Source organism: Ixodes scapularis, unplaced genomic scaffold (genome assembly GCF_016920785.2).
Source record: "Ixodes scapularis isolate PalLabHiFi unplaced genomic scaffold, ASM1692078v2 PGA_scaffold4__175_contigs__length_147842914, whole genome shotgun sequence".
NCBI lineage: Eukaryota > Metazoa > Arthropoda > Arachnida > Ixodida > Ixodidae > Ixodes > Ixodes scapularis.
In genome coordinates, this window is record NW_024609879.1 from 65,930,695 (window position 1) to 65,956,957 (window position 26,263).

Genomic DNA, 26,263 nt, shown 5'->3' on the forward strand with positions numbered 1-26,263 from the left:
GGTAGCGTATAGGAAAATTCAGTCGGGGTCCCTCCCCCACCCCCTTTTAACCAATGGCATGTTCCTCTCTTAAGACGGTGGGAACTGGCCAATGGGCCAGGAGATGGGAACCCTCCGTCCCATGGTAGGCGAGTGTAGATTTAACCAGGAACACCCATCACCCCTATCCTTCCTACCCCCCCTACCCCTTGTAAAGCAATGGGTGAACTTGCTGCCCAGACCCGCCCTGAAAGACCACTTTGGTTGGTCACCAGGGGCCAGGCCGCTAAGGCACCATATGAAATCTCGTGAAGAGGGAACTACTTCCATCCGGCAATTGCCACCGTGCTGAAATGCTCAGAATAAAAGTTTATTCTTTCTCTCTCTATTTTCTTGTGTGGTAGGCTTAGGGAATCCCTGCACTACAAATGTTGCGAAACTTGAGAACCTTGAGCACGAAAATGAAAAAAGTGCATAAAACACTTAAGCACCAATGTCCATTTTAATAAACAAATTAAGTATGAAAAGTGAAGTTATTGCCCTATTCATGACTTCGTAATGTATAAAAAAATGAAGGTGCGTCTTCCGTGATGATTCACCTGTAAATAAATTAAGGTGTTTAGACACTTTCTCATTGAAGATATATGACACTCACATGCGAGTAAATGCGGAAATTTCTATGTTTTTGTGTAATTTTTTACCACTAGCTCTGAAAGATATGGGTCATTACTAGATAAAGCCATCACGAACGTTCCATTGAGATCGGTTGCTTTTTCAATATGAACACTCAAATTGAGAAAGGCGACCGTAATGTTTAACTTACCAAACGAGATCAGGCTGGTCTCGCTTGGTGAACATTCTCACGACACCAAAGTTATGATATCACGGCTTGTGGTTGACTAGTGTAACATTTTTATAGCCTCATTATAACTCACACATAGACGGCAATTTTATAGTATTAACGTCGTATACGTTAGTGAATTATATGAAGACAAAAACCGACACGAAAACGAAAAATGTTTCTGCCCTGCAATAAGTAGGGCAGAAAAACAATTTCTGCCCTGCTTATTTGCAGACTACTTCGAAATGGCAAAATAGTTCGATGTCTTTTTCTGAAGGTCCTAATCCATTGAATTAATTCAAACAAACCTCGTTTCTATCTTTAGCCCTTGGTTGTAGCATTACAAGTAACCCCCCCCCCCCCCCCCCCCCTTTTGCTTTTCTGTCCCTAGCCAAACACTGTTCTCTTGCAAGGCGTTGTGAAGACGGCCTTTTTCTTGTGAGGAATATTGAAAATGACCAGAACACATCCAGCAAGCGTATGCCTTCGATTTTAGGTGCGTACATGAATGGATGATACTGGCTGTACCCTTTGTGCGATGAGGTATAAATTGTGTTAAATCGTCTACTTTATTAACTTTGTGCATTATCACACATCTCTAGACCCTCTCAACCAATATTTTACCTACATTAATGTGATTATATTATTTATGTTTTTTTTCTCTATGCTAGGAATACCAAGCGCTCCCGCCAAACACTTTACTCCTCAAGGTAGGGCAAGACGAATCCTCGTGCACTTCTAAGCCGCATGTTATAGCGTATCGTTATCCGTATGGCATAGGGCACATACGAGGTGTGATCAAAACGTCCTGAGACTGATTTTGTAGCGTAAAAAAAGAGGACAGCACAGTGATGCGCGCGCAACAGTCGAAGGCATGGATCTTTCTCGGTCATTTTTCCAAAAGCTGCCGCTTTTTGAACATTTGAAACTGTGCTACACGAGTATGTTTGGCCACACGCACGAGCATAATGGCGATGTCCCCTTAGACTGCTAACCAAAGCGTGTGCGAACATAAATTTTACTCGGCAAATGTATAACAGAGACTTTCAAATTGATTTAAAATCCTTACGTCAAAACGCAATGAGGTGTGCGAAGTGTTTTGAGTGGCACTCGCGCCTCAAGTATGGCAGAACGTCACTGATGTCAAGCAGAGGTCGGACAAAGTCGCCCTACCGCTCTTCGTCTTCCAACGATGCTCTGCCATTCCTGAAGAGCGGGAGTCGCTGTAAACACTTCGAAAATTCACGGCTTTCTGACACAAGCGTGCTTAATCATTTTAAAGGTATACGTTTTATAATTGCCGAGTTTGACGCAGAACTGATGTTCACTCTCGCTCTGGTTTGCAGAGCGAGAGTGAACATGCACATTGTCAAAAAGACTTGTGTAGCAAAGCTACACAAGTCTTGTGTAGCTTTGTGTAGCTTTGACCATCTGCCCGTGCACATGGTCAAAAAGACTTGTGTAGCAAAGCTCCAAAGGTTGACAGAGCAACGCTCTTTGGCCGAATAACGCAGGAACGTCCCTGTCTCCGACAGCTGCACGGTCCACGCACTGTTCCTGATCGTGACTGATTGTTATAGCGCCTTGTTCACCGGTCTGGAAGCTCGCATTCGATTTATCTTTCCATCTACCTATCTTTCAAAGCCAAGGATCTGTAAATAGAACAGCACGTAACAATGTCGATTAATATTTCTCTGCTATGTGTGTCAAATCGCTGAACTTACTTTCCCTCCTAGTTAAATACCATTATGTCCCTCTACAAACTTCCTTCAATCCTCAAAGGTACTTCTGGGTATTCGCATTTTTTAACATGGCCTATCTCTAAGTATGACTTGTATTCCCAGGGGATACCTCATTTCGTCCTGAAACACCATTACTCCAGTCGCTTTACTATGAAAACTCAATCCCAAGATAACCCCTTTCTCTCCATACATCCCAGTTAGACTGTGCAATTTATTTAGGATATTTGCCATGAGTACTGTTTACTATGACCCCTTTCAAAAGCGGGGCCCCCTAGTGTGTATATAACAGAGTATAAAAATGAATCAAAAACGCAATTTAGTTTGAATGTAGATCAGCCGAATGCAACTTAAGAGGCAGAGGTTGCCTCCTACCACTTGCGCTCTACATATATCACCAAAACTTTGAAAACAAATGAGGAATTCAGATATAAAAAGAACGGTGGGCTGATATTAAAGCCTGGCCCACCTACATGTTCATTCAAGTAACAGGTATTTGGGTTTTCCAGCTACAGTGTGTACACAATACAAAATAAAAATGAAAGTCGTTTAAAACGAAGTGTGCCACAGCTCCCATTGATCTGCACAAATTTCTGGTAACACCGCTATTTTTACTTAAAGGGATACTGAACCGAAATTTCGAACTCACAAAACAAGGCTGGACAGATAGGCGGGACGATGCAAAACCCCAAAACATCTCTCATACAGCGATATCTCAAACGGATCGCCATATTTTTAGAAAAGAAGCACCCGACTGAACCCGGCCGACGAGGCCGACAAGGCAAGGCACGTCACGTTTCTTATTCCTTCTCCTTCTCACTACGTCCCGTGCTGAGCTGGTGAACTGAAGCGAGAAGGAGAGAGGCGAGGCCGCTCCCCCTCACTCTCAAATTCTCCCGGAGGACAGTGATGTCAGAGGCCTCGCTTGATGGCGCCCTTCTTTTCGAAAAGTGCGGCCATCCGTTTGAGATATCGATGTACGAGCAATGTTTCGGAGTTCGTAAAGTCCCGTTCAACGCTTCTAGAGCCTTATTTTGCGAAATTCAAATTTCGGTTCAGTATCCCTTTAAGCCCCGAATATTTTACTACCTCATCCATATTTGCTGGTAGGTGGAAGAGATCGCCGAAAACGGTTTGTGGATCATTTCAGTCTATCCTTCAGAGTACATTATGATGAAAAGTTTGATATAAAATGCTTTTTCTTTTTTGCCATCCGATTTTTTGCCCCCTCTGACACTGTACAGTGCCAAAATGCCAAAAGGACAAGTTCTCGCAATATGAATGTGGCTGCCACATTGCACCTGCAATCTTCAATATGCTGTCCCTTAAGTTTCTAGCGTCCATTAGTGAAGTTCCGGTGTATGATACGAAACCTCCAGCTTATGCTCCGTTGAAAGTATGCCACGGCTATGCAAGACGGTACGTACCAGCGCATAAATACATCCGCCGACGCTTTTGGCCTGGAGATGTAGTCGTAGCTGTGGAGTTGCTGGTGGTACCAGTCCAGCTCCGCAGGCATGTGGTACCGCATCGGTGTCGTTATCAGCACTATGGGCCGTGGGCGGTCCTCAGGGGAACCCTGGCGGAGCACAAGAGTTCCAACCAATGTCAGACGCAAGTGATGAATGCGCCAGAAGCCCATTCCCCACCCTAATTACTGCCAGCCAGTGTTACTCGGCTACGCACAAATAGTGCGATATTCTGCCCGCTCACGTCTGTAAGTATCGGTGTCGACTGATTAAAGGGGTGCTACGCTGCTTTCTTTATAGTCTCCGATTAGCTTGAAAATGTAATAAACACACCAACAAACATCACTGAGAAAGTCCTCTAGTTATTATGCCAAAATAATTTTTTTCGAAAAGTTATTGAAGTTCAAGTTTGTTCCTCGTCGTGTTTTTGTTTTTGTTTTTTGTAAGTAAAGATCTCTACAGGCAACAATGAAATAATGGCGTAGGTGGAGCGCAAGGGTTCACTATTTTAGTTGTAGACATTGTTTCCAACTGATTACAGGCAGAATTCTTGGTGTCAAGTAAATACTTGGAGAGCACGCTCCAGCACGGGCGCAGCAGTCCGAAACCAATTCTCGGCGTAGTCCCTTTTTCAACTGCACGCTTTACCTGCATGCCTGCCTTCCCATGACGTCACGGCATTGAAAAGCGCGGGTATATCTGAATGTTGGTTTCGGCATTGTTTTTACTTTATGCTTTCACAATAACTATTTTGAGTTTCGCGATACTAAATAGCACATCAGAAAGGGTAAACGCCGGTGTTCCGAAAGTAGAGTTTGTTAAGTTAGCTAAAATATCGCCAAAGTGCAAGGGCTGTCCAAACTGGACACAGCGGATGCCGTGCACGGCCTTTGCTGAACAGTAAAGGAAGTTTTTCATCCGCTTCTATTCTGCCTCGGGTAGGCTTGTAGGGTACTCATTACAAGAAATAAAGAAAGTTGTAACAGAAAGATTTTTGAGAGTAATTTTTAAATGCTTGAATACATTCATTAGGAAGTAATCACGAAAATAATCTGATAATTTTCGAAAGCATTAACTTACCTTTAACCGTCACTATATCCTCATCCCCTTTCAAAGGGCGCCCTTTGTTTTTATTAGTTTTCGACTTAAAAATCCTCGAACCAAGTCTCCGAAAGTAGAATGAATTAGCAACGTTCGCAGAATAAGCAGACAAGCAACTTTAATTTGGTCACTTTGAACCAATAATGAACATGAATAGCCGTTCTCAAACCGGCAGAAAATCTTTGTCGTTTTGAATACATGAAGTATTTGGAAAAAGACGAGCCATTTGCTTTCCTTCTCACGTATTCAATAGACCTCACTGGATCTTTTTAACTAAACGTAGTAGTAATCGTAATCGATGATTTGTTTCGAGTGACGCGTACAAGACACACCCAGAACGATTTTTTTTTTAAAGCGGAAGCATTAAATCTCTCAAGGAGCGAAGCCGGCGATGTCTGTAGCAGCGAAAACGGCCCCTAAATTCCCATTTTCTCATTGGCTGAGCGAAACGGCGCCTAAAGTTCCATTGGCTGCGACGCGTCAATACAGATGCTCCGTCCGGAAGCCGGCGAGGCCGCTCGAGTTCAAAGCGGACGCGACTCAGAAATGAAACACAAAGAAAAACACAGCAACGCAGATGCATCGTCACAGAAGCCGTGGAGCCGTTGGGGTTCGCCGCAACTGCGCAGTGGGGGAGCTTGATGTCACCAACGGCGCGCCGTGCGCGATAGGAATACGTGTCGCACTGCTTGTAGGAGTGCGCTGCGTGTGGGAATGCGAAAGCATTCTTAGACGTAAGAAGTCGTAAAGGGTCACTGAGGAGGTTTCTGAGATCGCTTAATTAGGATGATAACTCACTCCGCAGTCTCTAAGAACCCTAGGAATATTTAAATCACGACGATGCGCGTTCGATTTCCCCATTAAAAAACAATCAAAGCTCGAATCCACCGGGCTCATTGCAGAGAAGAGGAGAAGCGTGGTACCGGCAACCAAAACTACATATGACCAATGTAAACGCGACATTACGTGGGGCTTAGAAACGATGTTCTTATAACGTGTATAAGTTTTTTGTAGATAATAAGACTAATCGAGAGTATGAGAAAAAACGTTAATATATGACGAAGGGGGAACGTAATATTCCAATAATCCTCTTCGAAACCGCGCACTATTCTGTTTTTCGTCTTCCGCGAAAGTTATGTGTCCGGTCGTCTGCTCCCGGCCGTGCACTCGCTGGACTGGCTCAAGGCATCGGTCTTCCTCGCGCAGATTCCGCCAGAAACGCAGGTGCTTTGCGATCCGTGATCCGTCATCATCCGCGATGCGATGAAGTGATGGCGATGACCATTAACTTTGTCTGGGCGTCCGAAGTCGGGGCTACATCCGGGCTACCCGGGCGACATGCCGCGCGCGTTCAAGATATCACTCCAAGAGAACGCCGGTCGTAAACGCGAGGATCTTCCGCTTCCTATTGGCTGACAGCGGTTCTTGCTTCGGTTCTGGCTGACAGCGCTTCTGCTGTTTCTTGGTGTAATGAATCTCCTTCTTCATACCAAGAAACGGCGCATCACTTGCAGTGACATCGGCATTACGTCTGGTGGTTCTGGTTACGTAAACAAGCATCTGTGCCGCGCACTAAAGAAATTGCTGGGAATGACAGTAGCAAAAAAGGAGTGCAATTGGAAGTTCGTTTGGGTACGGAATGGCAGCGTTTTTGCTCGTAGGGCCGAGCAAACACCGCTTGTGAAAGTAACATGTGACTATTACAACAGACATTTTGATCCATTAGAAACATTGAAACCTGATTTTATATGGAAGAGAATCCGATCTTTAATAAACCATAAGCCACCCCAAAACGTACCTCGTGAAGTAACAATAAGCGGCGCTCAAATAACAGACGTAACCATGGCAAACGCATTTAATGATTTCTTTGTAAATGTTGGTACGCAAACGTGCGTGTCATCCTCCTGTATAAAAAAAAGCCCTAAAGTTCATAAAATCGTCGCAGACGAATACAATATTTTTGTTCCCCATTGATGAGGCAGAAGTCTGCTCAACTATCATTAATCTTTAAAAAAATAGTAAAAGTATTGACGCCTAAAATATACAGCTAAAACCGATAAAATATGTTGATACCATTGCACCATATCTGACATATATATATATATATATATATATATATATATATATATATATATATATATATATATATATATATATATATATATATATATATATATATTGTTACGGTGTTGTCGTTGAAGGAGTAGACAGTCTCTGGCGGTCGGCTTTTATTTGGAACTGTTGGGCTCAGCTCGAGCTGTCGCGTGCCCTGGCCATTTGTCTGGCGCTCTATATCTTCATGTACGTAACATTATCCCCACTTTTGTTTCGCGGTTGTCCCGTCCACAATTAACGAAGAATTTTTTTTTTTTTTGTAACGCGGGTGGTGGTGCTTTATGCTGTGGGTCGGGGGGTGTAGGGCTTCATGCGGGCGACGTCGACTACATCGAAGGCTGCTCGGCGTCGGTCAGTAGCGTCTTGCTGTTGCTGCATGTGGTATGAAAGGTCGGATAGCTTGCGCACGACTACGTACGGGCCAATGTAGCGGTGGAAAAACTTGGTAGCCAAGCCCTGGTGACGTTGAGGTTTCTAGAGTAAAACAAGGTCACCTATTTCATATGAAACGGGGCGGTGAGTCTTGTTATTATGTCGGCATTGACGTTGCTGGGGTGTACGTGTGTGTAGCCGGGCAAGTTGGCGCGCGTCTCCAGCACGACACACGAAATGTGCTGCAGTATCGGTAAGGTAGGAGGGTGCCCAAAAATGTAGTTGGAGGGCGATTATGGAGAAGATAAAATGGAGCATAGCCATGAGTGTCTTGAACGGTAGTGTTGTATGCGTAAGTAACGAACGGAAGAACAGCATCCCATTGGCATTGATCAGACTGGGCATACATGGAAATCATATCGGCAGTGGTGTGATTGAAACGTTCCACCAAGCCATTTGTTTGTGGATGATATGCTGTTGTGGTCCTATGAATGGTTCCACAAAGATGTAACAGTTTTTGTATCACCTGGGGAAGGAATACCGTTCCTCGATCGCTCAGTATGTGACGAGGGGGGCCGTGTCGCAAAATGATATTGTGTAAGAGAAATATGGCGACTTCGTCTGAGTTTGCGGACTGTAAGGCAGCGGTCTCTGCATAACGTGACAAATGGTCCACGGCAACAATGAACCAGCGGTTACCGTTGTGTGTAAGAGGCAGGGGCCTCAACAGGTCGACACCGCTGCGTTCAAATGGTCAGTGAGGTGGATCGAGAGGATGTAGAAGTCCAACTGGTGCGGTCGTTGGCCATTTCGTCGCTGACATTAGACGCATGATGATACGCACTTGGAGATGTCGAGGTACATGCCGTGCCAGCAGAAGGTATTGCGCACATGCATATAAGTTTTAATGAAGCCAAGGTGTCCAGCTGTGGGGTCATCATATAGAGCACCTCAGATATCGGGCCTGAGATGTCTTGGAACGCCAAAGCGCAGAGTAGGACCATGTGGGTCATAGTTGCGACGATACAGTACGTCATTCTGCATTGTGCAGGGGCCAACAAGCCGCTGTTCGTGGCGGGTGAGGTGGGTTTTGTTTAGACAGTGAAAAATATGTTGTAAGTGTGGGTCTTTCTTTTGTTCCAGAGCAAAATTTAAACTAGAGGTCAAAGCTATTGCGGCAACGGCAGCAGAGGGAGTTTCTTGGGAGGGTGAGATGGGACTCCGAGATAAGCAGTCAGGCGCGTCATGTTGTTTCCCGGACCTATAGAATATGGAGACGTCGCATTCTTGGAGGTTCAGTGCTTATCGTCCCAGACGTCCAGGAAGATCTTTCAAGTTTTATTACCAGCACAGAGCGTGGTGGTCAGTAACCACTTTAAACGGACGCCCAAATATATAGGGTCTAAACTTGCTGACTGCATAATTTACGGCAAGGTATTCTTATTCAGTGATGGTGTAATTCCTCTCTGCGTTGGACAAAGTTCGGCTTGTATATGCGACAACATGTTCGTGAGCGTCTTGCTTTTGCATCAGTACTGCACCAAGTCCATAACCGCTAGCATCGGTGTGAAGTTCAATATCAAGAGCAGGGTGAAAATGTTACAAAACTGGCTTGGTGGTCAATGCGCTCTTCAGGGTTGCGAATGCATCCTCTTGTTCTTGAGACCATACGAACGGTCGATCTTTTTTGAGGAGAGAGTTTAAAGGCGCAGAAATGGCAGCAAATCCGCGAATAAATCGTCAGAAATATGAGCAGAGTCCAAGGAATGAACGGAATGCCTTAACTGTTGCGAGCGTGGAAAGTCGGTAACAGCGCGGAGTTTCTCTGGGTCTGGTGATATTCCGTGACGGCTGACGACATGTCCAAGAATTTTGATTTCTTGTGTACCAAAAAGACACTTTTTTAGAGTTTAGTTGAAGGCCGGCGTTTTGGAAGCATTCGAAAACAGTTGTCAACCGAGATAGATGTTCGGGAAAAGTAGACGAAAATACGACATTGTCATCCAGGTAACACAGACATGTTGTCCAGCGCAACCTGCGGAGTAGCGAATCCATCATACGTTCGAAAGTTGCAGGAGCATTGCATAAGCCAAAAGGCATGACTCGAAACTGGTAAAGTCCATCGGGTGTTACGAACGCTGTCTTTTCTTGATTTTTTTTTTTTTTTTGTCAACGCTAATTTGTTAGTAGCCCGAGCGCATGTCAATCGACGAAAAATAGTTGGCATGATGTAGCGTATCAAGGGCATCACCGATTCGGGGAATGGGATAAACATCTTTTTTGGTAATTTTGTGGAGTCGTGTGTAGTCAACACAAAAACGCCACGTGCCATTTTTTTTTTTTTTTTTTCACAAGCACTACGGGAGAAGACTAGGGACTTGCGGTATCTTCAGTTATATTTTGCTGTAAGATGTCACTCACGTCCCTCTGGATGACTTCTTGTTCTGAACGTGAAACTCGATACAGACGGCTGCGTATGGTTTTCTTTTTTTTTTTTGTTCCAGTATCAATAGTGTGTTTAACAGCAGATGTTTGAGCCAGAAGCCGAGAGATAAAATCAAAAATGTCAATGAAGGAGCATAATAGCTTGTATAGTGTATCCTGCTGCTCTGGTGGCACATCAGTCCTAACGTTTTTCCGAAAGAACTTGAAGGAGTCATGGTGGTCATTCAAATGAGATGTCAGAGTTACAGTATGATCAATGACAGTATTTACATACTCTATGTTGTTAATTGTTGTGAACGCCACGCAGGTACCAGACGACAAGTCTTGTGCAATGTTAGTGGTATTTGCTATAAAAACGGTGGCTTTGGCCGCAGTACACGTCATAATTGCAATGGGTAAAGCAAGTCCCTTCTGAAATAACACTTCGCGATTTGGTTCTGCCAGTTGTACAATAGCGCCAGTAAATGGTGCTATCCGTGTGTGATTCACTGCGCGGAAAGATACACATGGTTGTCGAGATGTGGAAGCGTCATTCGCATTTTCGCCGAGGAAAAGTGTGCGTGTACCACAGTCAATAAGCGCTCGTCGGTTGGCTAAGAAATTCCATCCTAAAATTATGTCATGTGTGCCATTGTCCAAGACAGCAAAGCAACGGCGATGAGGCTCGTTATCGATAAAACTTTCAACGGAAACTAGCCCAAGAGGATGTATCAAGGACGTGTTGGCTCCACGGAGACTGCCAGGGTTCGAGCCGTGGTATCAAGCTTTAACGTGTTTCGAATGTACTCGCTAATTATTGAAATTTGTGCTCAAGTATCCACAAGTGCTGCCAGTCTCACCTTTTTGATGATTATGTCAATTAAATTAGATGAGGACACAGTCGGTTGGGGATGTTGAGGAAACCAAGAAGCAGCCGTACCCCTTTAGCAGCTCATTTAGTTTTCCCCGTCGAGGAAAGCTTTTGGAAAAGTGAACTGCCCGCGCAGAGGGGAAGGCTGCCGTTATGCGGGTGAGGGGCTGCGGTGTTTGGGACCACGGTCGGAAGGAGATGACGAGCGCCGTCGTTGACCGAAGCGGGGATCATCAACCTCGTTAGGTTGGTTGTAGAGCCGGCTGTATTCATATGACGCAAAGTGCCGGGAGCTAGATGCGGTTCTTGCAGTGTCCGACAGCCGACGGTGACAGAAGCGCGAAATATGACCTGGTATAGCGCAGTAGAAGCAAGTTGGTCGACGGTCTGTGAGGTAGTTCGGAAGAACTACTGGAGGAGCCCAAGGTCGTTGTTCAGTATAAGACCGGGGAAAACGTGTTCGAGGGTCAGGATGGTACACCTTGATTGGCTGATAATATTGTGCCGGAGACGTAGCGCCTACTGCGTCGGGTGGTAGGGGTCCCTCTGGTTGAGGTAAAGATGTGGCCTCGACGCGAGGAGGTGAAAATCAAGACAACTCAGTTCGAATGAGTGTTCGTAACTCGTCGAGGGTAAGATGTGCCTCTGTTGGTAAGCTTCGTTGAGGCGCGGGAGACAAGGCGGCGAGGTCTTCTTTGATTATTGTTCGGCTGAGGGAAGCGACGTCGCCGGTCGATGAAAGTGGGGATGACGCGACGCAATTCTGGAGGCGTTGATGCTTTCTGTTCCTGAAATGCACCGATTCCGAAGCGCTTCCCATCGCTGGCACTGTTCCTGGAGTCTGGCAACTGTGGTTGGATTCCGGGAAATCAGCATGTTGAATCAGTTTTCCGCAATCCCTTTCATGATGTGGCTGACTTTTTCCGATTCAAGCATCGCCGGGTTCGCGCGTTTACGCAGAGCCAGTGCGTCTTCAATGTAAGCCGTGGTTGTCTCGAGTCAGGACTGAGCGCGAGTCGCAAGCTTGCGGGTCGCGTCCGGTGTTCGGCTGGTAGGGCATCCGAAGTCATCTGATAGACGGGTCTTGAATGCGTCCCACAAGGCTATCTGATCTTTGTGGTTGCCAAACCATACCTTGGTGGTGTCGCGTAGGCGCTAACCGTTAAGCCACGCGCTCGTGGCTTAACGGTTAGCGCCTTTGCCTTCCACGCCGAAAGCCAGGGCTCGATTCCTGGCCGCGGGGACGAGTTTTTTGTGGACTCTGACGTAATGTTTTGGTAAATTTGAGAACCGTGTTGGGAGGGGGGCTTGTTGGCAGATTCCCAATCTTCTCAACCTCCATCCTGGCTTGATCGATATAATCGATCGTAATTTAAACCTCTCTACTTACAGAAAACAATCAAAAACATATTTTTTACTTTCTGCATAATACTGTTGTCTTCTAAATTATGTGTACCGATGTAGTTGTAGTAATCTAGTTCATATATTTTTGCTGCATATTGCGAGTTATTTATTTTTCATGGCAAGAGCATATGTAGTGTAGTGATCTAGTTACTGTGTATTTTTCGTTTTGTTTATGGTTAACTGTAACACTCTACCACTAGTCTGCCTGCTGCATCTGCTGCAAGTCTGGCAAAAGGTGACTTACTGTCACCTTTTGCCTCAGCACCATGACAATCCTGTATTGTCAAAAGTTCCAATAAACAAACAAACAAACGTGCACAAACCACGTAAGTGTAGCTTTTACGGCTTTTTTCAAAACTTCCGTAAAGCACACAAAAAAGACTCTGTAGAATGTCCCCTAATACAATATGACTGTATATTTCCTTCCCCGCTTGCATCGTTCAAGAAAGACTTGTGGACATCTAGCTTTCGATTGGAACGCTAGATGTCCACGAGTTACTAAATCAACGAGTGATTTTAAACAAGCATGATATTTGCACACCAATAAGCTCTTGTCCGAGGTCCTTGAAAAGCACTAATAGCAGATGCGAAATGTAGTGACATGGTAAATTTGGTTGCAAGTATTTATTTCTAGAAGAATTGTATGCAGCAAAGCCGAACTTTGCCCAAATGATGACAATTAAAAATTCAATACTGAACAAAAGTGTCCCTTTAGCTGTCAGACCAAACTCCCACTCTTGCCGCTCAGGAGTTCCTAACTTGTGCGTAGAAGATCAGCACGACCCAGATTCGTGCTGCGAGTGCACCTGCGATATAAAAGTTGAATAAACATGAGGTAAAAAATTAAAGACATTTATGATTCTCTGTAGTGCGAAATTAGAGTGCAGATCTTGAGGAGGAGGATGATAGTGTATGCCCCTCCTCCCCCGCTCCACCTCCTCTTCTGCTCCCTCCCATCTAGGAAGAAATTGTCCTAAATTTAGCGAAACAATTTGCCCCTAAATTTAGCGGGTTAAGTTTCCCCACTCTAATTAGCGGGGAAATTGACGTCCTCAAGACCAACTCAGTTTTTCCGCTAAATGTAGCGCGTAAACTGACGTCGCATAACCGTGTCACGTCATACATAAACAAATTCAGTTTCTCAGCTAGACTTAGCGAAAAATTAACTTCACATGAACTCAACATTAATTCAATTTCCTGCTAAGTGTAGCGGGCGGTTACGCCGACAGCGACGCCGCGAAACGCGGACACGGGTGGCTCAGAGCTGCACTCTAAAAAACTAGATGCCTTACATGAAATAAAGTGAAATTTAGAGATAAGACAAAGAAAAGAAAGTCTAAGATACCGTTCTAAGATTATTCCTTTTGTCCAATCTCAAATGTTATGATTTCAAGAAATGTTTACCTTTTTATTCATACAAAGAGAACCCCTCCCAGTTTCAGCATGAATGCAATAAACCAATTCAGACTAGACCTCGTAAACTATAATGCACTTGAAAATGAATGTTTGCCACATAGTCATGTATGAGTCGGTGGCTCAGATCTCTAAGTGCATTTGTACTGAGGATCATTGTTGAATAAAACTTCGAGGCTTTGACTTTGACAGTTTAAACATCAATAAGGAACACTGTATATCACTGAGTTTTTTGTGACACATCAGAAACGGCACAGCACTGTCATCCTTGCATACCTAACAAGTGTTTGAATCTTTTTTAGCATAGCATGTGATATTCTGATGTCCATACAGACCCCTTTACCTGAATTTCCTCTATAGAGTTATTTCTTGGTTTTTTAACTCGGACGACAGATTCGGTACCTTGAACTCTCACTCGGCATCAACACTCTTATATATTGATGAAATGCTGAAAGACAAGATATATGGGTTTGAGTACGGCTCAACAAGCACAGATGTGTCGAAAAGTACTGTCGAAAACTTAAATGTCAAAATAATAACTATTAAAAAGAATGTGGATACAATGATGAATATGGTAAATAATACAGTTAGCACATTCAATATGAAGAATATGTGCTAGACGTACACTCAAAGAAACCTGTTGCATCTATATTTATGCAAATTACATCGGAGAACCAAGCGCTGCAGTTTCGAGACTCTCTCTCGAGACTGCTGCGCTTGTTTTGGTGAATGATTCTACTGAAAATTGGTGCAGACGAAAAAAGCAGTTTGATCTGCGACAATGAGCATTACATAAGCAAGGGCATGCAATTGCTACTGTTACAGTGCGACTGTTTCAAACTGTCAGCCGCGTCATTCGGCGAGTTCCCTCCGTACATTATAGGGTTTGGCTCTCTCGAATGATTTGCGAGAAAGTTGATCAACTGGAAATATCTACCTTAGTTCCTGAAAAACTATTTCTATAACCTTATCTCAGGATCGCAAAGAGTATAAAACGTTTCTGGAGACAAGGTTAGTGCAAGAGTTCATTAAATACTTAGCTTTGCGAAACTATCTTGCCGTAGTAAACATAAAAAGTTCCCCTAGGTAGAGCTAATCATTACGGATGTTTTTGTTCACTCCACCACATAAAAATTTAATTTGCAACCTAATATTTAATGGCTCACCTCAACCAACTCTGAATAAGTGGAACACTTGACATTAAAAATTGGTCTCACTATCACTGTCTGCAAACATCAACAAAATAATTTCCATGAACCTGTGTATTTAAGAAAACATTTGATGCGTGCTTTTTAAAACACCATAACACTTTTTAACACTAATAGAAAGCCTGTAGTGGGCCATAACTTAAGCACTTTTTGCTGCATTATGAAGAGCGGTTACACATATGTGAACCTTGAATATATGCCTCCACTGAATTGCTTTCTTAAGTTGAACGTGTTATGCTCTATTCACTATATAATTATTGCAGAGCTGACAATCTGCAAGTTCCAGTTTTTTTATATTTCACATCTCTTGACTGCTGGGCGTGATAGGTACATACGATTGATGACACCAACGTAACACAATGATTATTTAAATATTTTTTTGGTGTATAGCAAGAGCGAAGCCATCTGCGGGAAGTTACTTCTGTGACACCGTCAAACCTATATCCGTGGGCTTTAAGTTCACGTGTTAATCATGTCCGCAGACTCCTTTTTGTAATTGGAACTCCATTCAACCCAAGATTTAAATATGCCCTTTGCAGTTTAGGCTTAGTAGGGCTCTTGGTGTTTCACTTAAGGAATATGTAAGAAGAATGCTTATTTCGAGTGGCATAACACTTGGTGGCATGAGGACTCCACTGTCGTGACGTTGATCAAAAGTCACAGGCAGGGAGACACTGCGATGCTTTTGTTGCTGGGATTACCTTGCCAATGGTCCTGGCCAGACCACAGAAGAAGATTGAATCCAATCTTGTGGCCACTAGGATCTCTAGATCATGAGGCACCCAAGTAGCTGAAAATAAAAAAAAATAACAATCAAGTACTTGGCAGAGCTACATTAGAATGGCTAGCATATTCTTTCGTGATCAGCACATAGATTCTTTTATTTTGAAACTTTGTACTTGTACCTATTAATAAACTGCTCCTTCACTGCTACTGCCAAAGTCACCCCCGAGGACAAGGCCATGTAGGCCTTGAAATGAGGCGTACCTAATTAAGGCAAATATTAAACGCATTCGTTTAACCCTCTTTCGTCCCAACCTGAGAGATTTTTGTCGAATATTCACATTGAACTGTAAAGACTATAAAAAACACTATTACTGCAACGCACAGCCGTATATAGGGAGAGTTTGGCCGGCGGGTATGGCGACGAAGGTGCCGGAGAGGAGGAAAGGAAGGAGAGCGCCGAAGGAGCGAGAGAGAAAGAATCCAACAAAGAGGAGACGACCGCCATTTCTATGCAACGCTGCCGGCGCGAAGCACTGTTGAGGCTACGCGTTGTCTGCTACGGGCTTATTTCTTATTCGCCTCACTCAAAGTTTGCGTTAAAACGTAAGGAAACTTATTTCGTTAGCTTTTGAAGCCACCGAGAAATAACATTATATCATTTTCTTGCCAGAGCATTCTAAGCAAAAGTAAAGGACCGAAATTTGGATGTTGATCCCATTCAAGCATGCCGGGCGAGTGAATAAAAATGCCGGCCCTCTTCCTTCAGCTGGGAACAGCCGAGAGTTGACGCGCCTGCGCTCACGCCTCATGCTCTGCGCCGCGGGCTGATTGGCTCACTCGGAAGGGAGACGTTACGGCAGCGAGATCATACACCGGCCAAACTCTCCCAATATATGGCTCTGGTGCAATGAAAAGATTTTTCTATACGCTCATGCTTAACGACTGTCGACTGGGTATACCAACTCCAGTTCATACACTCACTGAGCACGAGGGTAGAGCGTACCAGCACAGGGCAGGTGTCTGGATAGAAAGAGTTTAGATGGTGCACCAAGACGCTAATTGATAAAAATGAGTACTACTCTGAGCAAAATGCCAAAAAGCGCCAATCTCGATTTAGTGCTAACAGCGGCACACAGTATCTATTTTACTGACTAGATGGTACTCAATAATTATTTTCAGCTACCTGAAACATATTCTTCCCAGCTTGCTTCCTAGGGCAATCTTTAGATTTCCGAGAACTATTAAGACAACTGCTAAAAAAGCAATGGTAAAATCAAAAATCGAATTCGCCTGCTCTCCAGTAGCACGACATCTATGGCGAGCAGACCTGCAGAATGACTAAGAAGTCTAGAAAACAGGGTATGTCTATGCATATTATTTTTCGTTCTGCAGAACAAGTGCTGGAAGGACGTTTCATGGCATCCATTTTTCACAACAATATTTCTTACAATCAGTTGAAAACACGTTTGAGTAGTGAACTTGTCCTCGCCACTGGCATAACGGTTTAGTGTTGCCCGTGGAGACTGAAATAAATTTGTAAATAAAAACAAGGAAGACCTACTTTCATAAGAAAATCTAACTTTGGCAAAGAAAAGTTATCTTGACAAAAATATGTGGGATACCTTTTACATCATCTATTCGCGTGCTTAACCAAATTTGAGGCAAGTCGGCAACAATGAAAAGAAAACCCACGAGTACCATTAAAAGAAAGACAAAGGATTCATACCTACAACAGAAAAATTTAGAACGACCACGGGCAGGAAACACTGGTGAGGCTCTCAGGATGACTCCCTGCAATGGACCTAGGCAGACCACAGAACAAGATCGGTCAGAGTTTGCAGCCATAAGGTGCTTCACACCATGAAGTTCCAGAAGCAGCTGCAATTGGAAGCAAAGTGCATTTCATATCTCTGCAGAACGGAGAGTTTAATAGCTAGTTTGCATACATTACATGATACAGTCTTGAGTGCACCGACTTTTCAATGCACCACTATATCACCACATTTTTAACCGTGCCGGGCAACACTGAAACCGGACGCATGATTCCAAACTATCTCAGCTTAAAGTTAACCACGACAGAAGCTTCAAGCCATCCTTGCAAATTCAGTTTAGAAAGCAAGCCATGTGACCTTGTAGTTGGATGCCATGGTACGTCGAGCTTATAATCATGTGTCACGCTTTTTTGCTGCAATGGCTTGTAGTGTCAAAAGTGGTCCAGCTTAAATAGATACAAAGTATAGACGTTTGTGAGTGGGGTCCTGGCCTAGTCTTCAGCTACTTTGGGAGGTAGAACGTTCCATCCGGGATGTTTGCTGCCTGTAACCACACGACCAGCTTATGCCCATCGATTGTTCGAGCTGAATACATGTCCTTCACAGTGCCGTTATTTGACAAGCATTTTTATGAATGATAAACATAGTGACTTACAGAGAGACTGCGTCTCAATGACTAATGACTTGGGATACCTAACTGAATACCGATATGTTAACTAAATGCAAAACAATTACCTGGCAGGCATTAAATTTTTCAACAGGCTGGGTCAACTCCTCATTTAGTTGAAGGAGTCGATGCGTAATAAGGCAATACAAACAAATATAAGACTTAGAATTCCTTTTGCACCCCCCAAATGATGCGTTTTTGAAGGTAAGATGCACAAGGTACTTGATTTAGAAAGTGCCTTTTCTGTACAAAGGCATGTACTCTAAGGACAATTGCCAAGCCTCTTCTCCTCAGCTCTATCCAGGTTAAGCCGAGTTTGAGTATAGAAGTACATGCTCACTAGTAAAAATAAGAAAGGCAGGGAGAAGTCTTAGTTGTTCCGCCATCAGCCCCTCGGCTATCTTCGATGACGTTTCAGCGTCTTATGAGCCTTGAGTGAGCATGTCCGTTAAAAGCGGGGTGAAAATACAAGGGCGTGCTGGGGCACGCCCAGCAATTCTCTTTTTGTCATCGGCTATACTACACATTTTTAATACGACATTTCTAAGTAAGTAAAATATTGCAAATATGTAGTCCACCTTTGAGCATAAAGAAGAATTCTGATAAGCATAATAAGAGTGTATGCGTATTGCCATCCTCCATTTTCCAAATAAATACTCCTGCCTATTGGAACATCTACAGTTTGGTGCGTGAGTGGGTTCAGGACTAAGAGGCTAGAAAACAAAGCGCTCACAAGGCTTGTCGGGCCCTTTCAACCATGCGGGTACATTTGTCGCAAATGCGTGATTTGTAGCCAATTTTTTTAGAATGAGCAAATCTTGCCCACGCCCAAGGTAGACCACTGAATTGTGATTCCCCCATATTGCGGGAATCCTCCTTCAAACTGCGGTTTAACCTGCAAATGAACTCTGTTGTGCAGCGGCACGCGTCCATACTGCCTGCTTCAGAGGAAAACCACTGTTTGAGTTGAAGACGACATCCCACAATGTACAGGCAACAACGTTTACCGAACTAAGAAAAAAATCATATCATTCAATTGACACAGAGAGGTTGACAAAGTGACGACACCATGATTGTTGTTGTTGCGTGTACTCTTACATACGAAGAAAAGTGACCTCCTCTTTTCTCTGATGTACAACAAAACCCCTTACCTTCATGGGCCATATTTCTTCTCGAATCGGTCACAGAGGAAATAATCGCTGCCACTAAATTTCGCAAAATTAAAGGCTGCGAAAATTAAGGGCTCGCCAACATTAAAAGGCTTAGAATACTACTTCCGTTTGTCACATGATGTTAACATTTCGAGGAGGCTGAAAGTATTGGTTTAAGAATAAATGGGCCTAGTAAAAAAAGCGCCCTTCTCCAGGTTATGCACGCGAGGTTCTTTTGCACTTCCTTTAAGGTGGCAGATTTGTTTCGACAGAGCTTTTCGTAAAACGGAGTCTCAAAAGTAGCTATACTTGGCGTCAGCTATTTTGTGCCGCATTTTTAAGGCTAGAGTAGCGTCCACAGTGTTTCTGCCCGGCACTTTTGCAATAGCATATGGTTGAGTCTTGCATCTCATTTGCAGGGTGTGAAGAAACTAGCGCTGACAGAGGTGGAGCACTCCGGGATAACAACACGCCGACTATAGAAGCATTGAAATATGCGCACATGCAAACAGTGCATTTCTTAAACGTGATTCGAGCAAAGGTAAATACAATATGTGTACTTATGGCGGCCATAATTGCCCTTCACAAGCATGATCACTTGCCCCTCGGTAGCACACTCGAGTAAGAAGCACCAGCAACACGGCCAATGTGAGACGCCGCCGACTCCTGGATGGAATGACGACCCGCCTGAGGTCTTGGAAGGAGATCCGGAACACTCATTTTGCCAGATGTTGTATCTGGCGGGGCAGGGGCTAAAAGTGGAAACTAACAAATTTATCTGAAGCGATACATTCCTCTAGCATAAACTCTAGAGTAGCAGGATTTTTTAGGCGAGTGATGTGTTTTAATAAACACAAAAATATTTGGTTTATATGACGATCCAGCAGCCCCCGTTTTGCATAAGTGTAACGCAGTGTCTAACGTTACGTCCGACGCAACCCTAAATAAAAATTAAAGTTACGTCCGACGTAAATTTACGCCAAGGATTTGAGTTATGCCAGACTTAACCCAAAAATAAACTTAAAGTTATGCCTAACATAACGATATGTGGAAAGTTAGGCCTGACGGAACTCGAGGCAAAAAATAAAGGTACCCCCACCCGCTGCCCGTTCCGACCTGTATGAGTTTCGTACCGGTGTAGGTATGGGTACCGGCAGGCGTTCGTGCAATTATTACTACGCATGTTCATTTAATTACATACGAGCAACAGGATTTTTCTAGATCACAGCACGTATTGGGGCTTTAGACGAGAGGATGGGCCTTCAATCTGTCGAACGAACCAACAGGGTCCAACACTGATATCTCAGGGTCTCAGGTGTCTCAGGCACGCAGCATGCGTGATGCGGTTTTCATTTGATTAATGTATTTCTTTTCTTTTGCATGTCGCATCTAAAAACAAGTAATTCCATATCGGAAAAAACGAATATACTCTTAAAAGAGAAAAAAATCTCTAAGAAGGGAAAAAGAAACCAGAAAAAAAAAAAAAGCGTACATGACGGGTATCAAATCCGCCCGGCCTACATAATTTGTAGGGTTGTGCGAATATTCGAAATTTCGAATAGTAGTTCTGAATAATACACTATTCGATATTCGCTTCGAAAAGAACTGCACTATTCGCGTTCTAAGTGTTGACTACGGCGGGTTATCCCTGTTGAGTGCGCTTCTTACCAAGCACCGGTGCCCTGCGAAGAAGCAAAACCCGCGGAAGTGAGCCCCGCGGGTGCTGCTTCTCCGCATTATATGGGTGTTCGCTAAGAAGCGCACTTAACGGGGTAACCCGCCGCGATAAACAATATCGTAATTGCGTGCTCAAGAAAAGCATACATTCAAAGTGGGATGGTGCACCCGTGCCGACTGTATTTGAAAATAAATGGAAACTTTGTGAATGTGTATATCTACATTGTAGTAAAAGTTCAAAAATCAAACTTTTATGGAAGAGTATACTATGTTAGGCAGAGATGCTTTTACAACCTGTGTTCATCATGCGCAACTCATTCTTTTTTAACTTGAGATTAAAGAATATTTTATATATCAAGATTCGTAAATTCACTCAATTGGTATAGTTCGCCATCGATATCGGACTCATTTTATGTCAAATCCGTCGTTTACTTGCCATCCCAAGACACCAGACCTTCTGAGATCACAGTTCATAAATATAGATAGATTAAGCTTAGCTTATGAATGAAAAAGTGGAATAACCTTTACAGGTTTAGCTGGGTTTTCGTCTAAGCATTATGCAATTTTAGTGAAAGGCGTGGAAAAACTATTCGATATTCGAATTGAACATATTCGGCCAAAACCACTATTCGCTTCGAATTCGCTTCGGACTCAAAATTTACTCTTCGCACAAGACTAATCATTTCTATATAGGGGGAACACACTCCAACCCCCTCCACAAACCTGAAGGTACGGATAAACTCGCGATTTTAATCGATTCACGAATGCTTCATCGGACGTAGTGCAGAAGTAATTTATAATATTTTTTTTCTGTTTACGTCCTGTTTCGGCCAAAAAGCGTGCCATTTAATAAGGTTCTGTAGATCACACAGACCGTAACTTATTTCCGTTTGACGTAACTCGAAACCTTAGGGTAAAGTTACGTCTGACGTATTTTTAATTTTTATTTCGGGTTCCGTCCGACGTTGTTTCGCTCTTTATTTCGAGTTCTGTCGGACGTAACTTTATTTTTTATTTGGAGGTCCCTCGGACGTAACTTTAATCTTCCTATTGGGTTACGTCGGGCGCAACTCAAAACCTTGACGTAAAGTTGCGTCTGACGTAACTTTAATTTTTATTTCAGGTTCCGTCGGGCGTAACGCTCGACACTGCGTAAGTGTAATCGACAGGGTGAAACCAATCGCTAGTATGAGTTAGTCAAGAGAACGCTCGCGGTGTATGAAAGGTTCGTTCAATTTAGATGCACCTCCTGCACCGGTACAGAAAGGTGTAGGGGTGTACTTCATTTAAGTGATTTGGCGAGCGACGAGCACTCGCTGTCGCTCAGTCAGCCGTGCGGCGAGACACACCTTATGAAAGCGATTGGTTCCAGCGACCAAGGCGATGAGCGACGTTTTTTAGAAACCCAAAAACCGAGCGACGCAAGCAGCGACATTGAGAAATCATAGTCGCTCGTCGCTGGCACTTGTTGCTCGTCGCCGTCGCTCGTCTCGTCGATCGCTCTATTGCTTACATGCCGTTCAGAAAGGCGTTTAAAGTGCTTACCACGGCACTAGCACCAGCCTCGCATCCAGCCATAAACTTTTTTTTATATTTTTTAAGCCGCCTTAAAATAGTACATAAATCGTTTTCAAGCATGACTCCTCGTTCATCGGCTCGATTTACATTTACGATAAATGACAAACCGTGACTAAGCACCATTATTCTAGCTCAAAATTGTCACGAACACCTAACACATATATTTACACCTCAGCGCAACTAACATAATGAACTTCTTCCAAAACCGACGCGCCCCATTGCGGCGAAATACCACGCAGTGCACTCTGGGAACTAGTTGGCCACTCAGTTTCGGTTTCGACTGAGCAGCTTCATCTCATGCTATCACGCCACGACCGAACGCGCTGCTTGCGTTTTCGATTATCTGACTTTTCACTGACGTACAATGCACTCATTTTCGAGCGATACAAAACGAAGACCGGGGCACTGTCCTTGGTTCCCGAAACACCGGATATTGTACGTGCGTATGCGAACGTAGTAAGTCGTAGCTTGGTCACCTCACCCCACGAGTGCATGTTTGAGCTCAATTTCAATAATCCCGTCTCGTACCGGTGAACTAGAACTGAAATTTGTTCATCTGGAGCCTCACACGTATTTTGTTTGCCAAGCGTCCGCTTCTTGTTACTTGAGTGGGTGAAAAGCAAGCCGCATCCTCACAGGGAATCAAAGTTGAGCCCAGCGTTTACGCATGAACTTTGAAGGAAACGCAATAAATTCGCCCTCACTACTGCACAAAAATTACTATGATGTCTTCTTCGTCATCATATATCTCCCACTCAAATTTTATGCTGTTAGAAGATTAACGTTTTGCAAACGCTGAGATCGGCTAGCTACGACGGAGGCCCTATAACAAGCGTCCCCTACTCCTCGCTAAACCTTTTTGGACGAGCTTTTACTGACGCCCAAGATCTGTGCCTAAACGGTGTGGCTGAAATTACCTCGGCATACTCAGGCAGGAAGACAGCAAACACTTAACAAATATTATGGCCATTAGCAACCGTCAAACGCGCTTTGAATTCGTTCGAGCGCTTGTATGAAGAATGTCGCACCGTGCGCCGGACGGGCATGAACCCCTATGCGGTGCGCATAGGGTTCATGCCCGTCCGGCGCACTTCCGGCGAACGGTGCGACATTCTTCACACAATTGCTCGACTTTTGCTTTCTTAAAACAGTCTGTATGTGCGAATTTTCCTATATGATTGCAGGATAACTTTATGCGGATACGCGATGTTGAATATTAGTGGAATGCAAGCGGGTGGGGACTTCAATTCGTGCAGTGCTGCGGGTTTGTTCAGATAAGAGATAAGAAGTGTGTTAAAATTTAGCTTTTCAATAGCGCCTCCGAGTTTTACCTCGCATACTCGGGCATATTAAGCAAAACAGTAATTGCAAAAAGTATTATTTCGTCTACGGACTCACGAAAGAAACAAACTTCCTGATCAACAACACTAATGTCAAGGTGCGAGTTCGATGTGTGCATATTTATTGGTTGCTACAGCTTGTTGATTCGTACAAAAGCAAGATCCCCGTACTTCGCAGCGTCGAGATTCCCAGCACTGGCTCGTCCACATACCTCGATTGGAACGCTAATAGGAAGGCTCAAGTGCAAAAATACAACAAGCATGTGTTAAGACAAGCTATACGTCTCAGGCTTTCGCTAAGCTTCGAGGTCTGGCCATTTAGGTTAGTTTAGAGACCACAAATGACGCTCTCCGCACCAAAAAACAATCTCTTGTCGACGTGTCTATCGAAACCGAAACCATGCCACCCTCCTCCGTGGCCAACTGGTTCCCAGAGTGCAACGCGCGCCGTGTTGCATGCAGGGCTTTATGGAAGTAGTCTATTTACAAGTAGAACGAAAAGGGGACGAGATTTGCTTACCGCTTCATGGAAAGACAGACGGCTTCGGATCCTAGGCCTGACGGACGGACTTCACAGTGGTCGGCGGTCCGGCGATCGGACGAGTCGAGCCGGCCGTGCTGGGCTGACCCAGGCTGACCACACCTGGTTGAACTAGGAGAGTCGCCGTCCAGTTGAGAACCAGAGTGGCAGTAGAAACGGACGGCCAAACATCTGTCCCGTATTCATAGAACGAGTCGACGACCCCCAGGCCGCTACGTCTCCACCATCTCCTCCGGTCGGGTAGGTTGGGAGGCGAGCAGCGGACGCGGAAGTCAATGAGCGGAAGCTTTACGTTTCGCTTTTAGCCGACCCCGGTTTCGGTTCTGGGGTCATGGGCATCGTGGGGTGGCGGCTGGTTGCGACGGCGAGAGGAGCCACGAAAAGACGCCGAGTTGGCCGAGTTCGAGTCACGGTACCAGCAACGGGCCGTTTGCCGCTGTCGATCGGTGATGCGGTATCCTCGGCTTGGTGTCACGATCGGTTTGTTGCCGTGCACGTTGGCTTTGCTATGCGGTACGGCTGGTGCGGCTGTCGAATACTTGTGGCGCACATCATTCGAGACAGTCGCCCCAAAACGTCGCCGCGAAGAGTTGACCGAGGAATTCGTGTGGAGCTCAACGTCGGCCTATGTTCCGTTTCGACATGGATTGTATATCTAACGATACCGGTGGTCCTGTGATGTAAGCGTAATCGTTAAAAAGACGGCGGTCGCCTGCGTCATCGGACGCAAAATCATACCAGCCACCCCGAATCATATGGGCAAGCAAACTGGCTGCCAGTATAGACAGACGCGGAGCCATAGCGGTGCCGGTATCTCTAGTTATGTAGAACGCCAAACCAAACTCGCTGCATTAATAATAACAAGAAATTAAGGTGCTGTCATAGCAGAAGTGTAAAAGCAGCAGGTGTGTTCCTTGTACGTTTTTCCAACAGGGTTACATTCACTTAGCTAACCTAAAACGTCGCATCATCCTGCGTGACCTTAGGCAAAATCAGCCCTGGGCAATCCGTCCATCCCGCAAAAGTTACTTTGATCAGACGCTTCATTTTAATTTGTCCACGAAACTGAACACTCTGAACAAAAAGAGTATAAATTTAGAGGCACGTTTCCACAAAGGGTTAGTAAATTTGACTTTCTTCTCTATGAGTTTGTGAATGCTGGCGTTGTTTTTATCTTGTGTGCTATCTTTGTGTATTTGCTCACCGCTCCCGTTGTTTATTGTCGGGTATTGTGTTTGTTTGTTTTTGCCCAAAGTGCTCATTACACCAAACATTTGTATAATATGTGTCTACATTTATGTAATATTTAGTTTTTTTTTTTTTTTTTTTTTTTTTTTTTTTGGGGGGGGGGGGGGGGGTTTGTTTACCTTTTTGCTGTTTCGAACTGCACGGCGCCTGGGACCTTCATCGAGCTGCTACCCAGCAGCTTTTTGTACCAAGTCCCCCATTGTCATGTAAGGAGATGTGACAACAAACAGAACTTGATTTGACTTGATTTCATTTGAAAGGCTCCTCCCATTCTCTGCGATGGCCTCGGTGTATTCTGTCTTTGATTGCTTTTTTAATGGAGAAATCGAGCGCGGATTTTCGCGATTCAAAGATTTCTAGGATGGTTAGAGCCCGCGAAGTGAGTTATCACCTTAATTAGGCGATCAGAGAAACATCCTCAGGGCCACTTGAAGTACCCTCCTGTATTTGTTTTTTGTTTTGTTTTTTCGTTACGCTTGCGTTTTTGGACAAACACCTCGACGCGTGCCCATCACGTGGGTCCAGACAGCCAATCACACGCTCTGCTCGCTGTCATGAAGGCCTCTGCAGTCGTTGTCGGTCCCCAATCTCTCAAAAGCAAGAAAGAGGAGCACACGACAGCGAGTA

General features: G+C 44.4%; 1 protein-coding gene across 1 annotated transcript in view; it reads right to left on the reverse strand.

Annotated features, from left to right (window-relative positions):
* Positions 1-564: 564 nt before the first annotated feature.
* LOC8037422 overlaps positions 565-26,263 on the reverse strand; it is an 88,528-nt gene continuing 62,829 nt past the window's right edge. Inside the window, exons 11-12 of the mRNA XM_042293586.1 lie at positions 3,987-4,138; positions 565-578 (exon numbers count right to left, since the gene is read on the reverse strand). Of these exons, the coding sequence (XP_042149520.1) occupies positions 575-578; positions 3,987-4,138 (156 nt within the window). The 3' untranslated portion in view covers positions 565-574. The remainder of the gene's footprint in view (positions 579-3,986; positions 4,139-26,263) is intronic.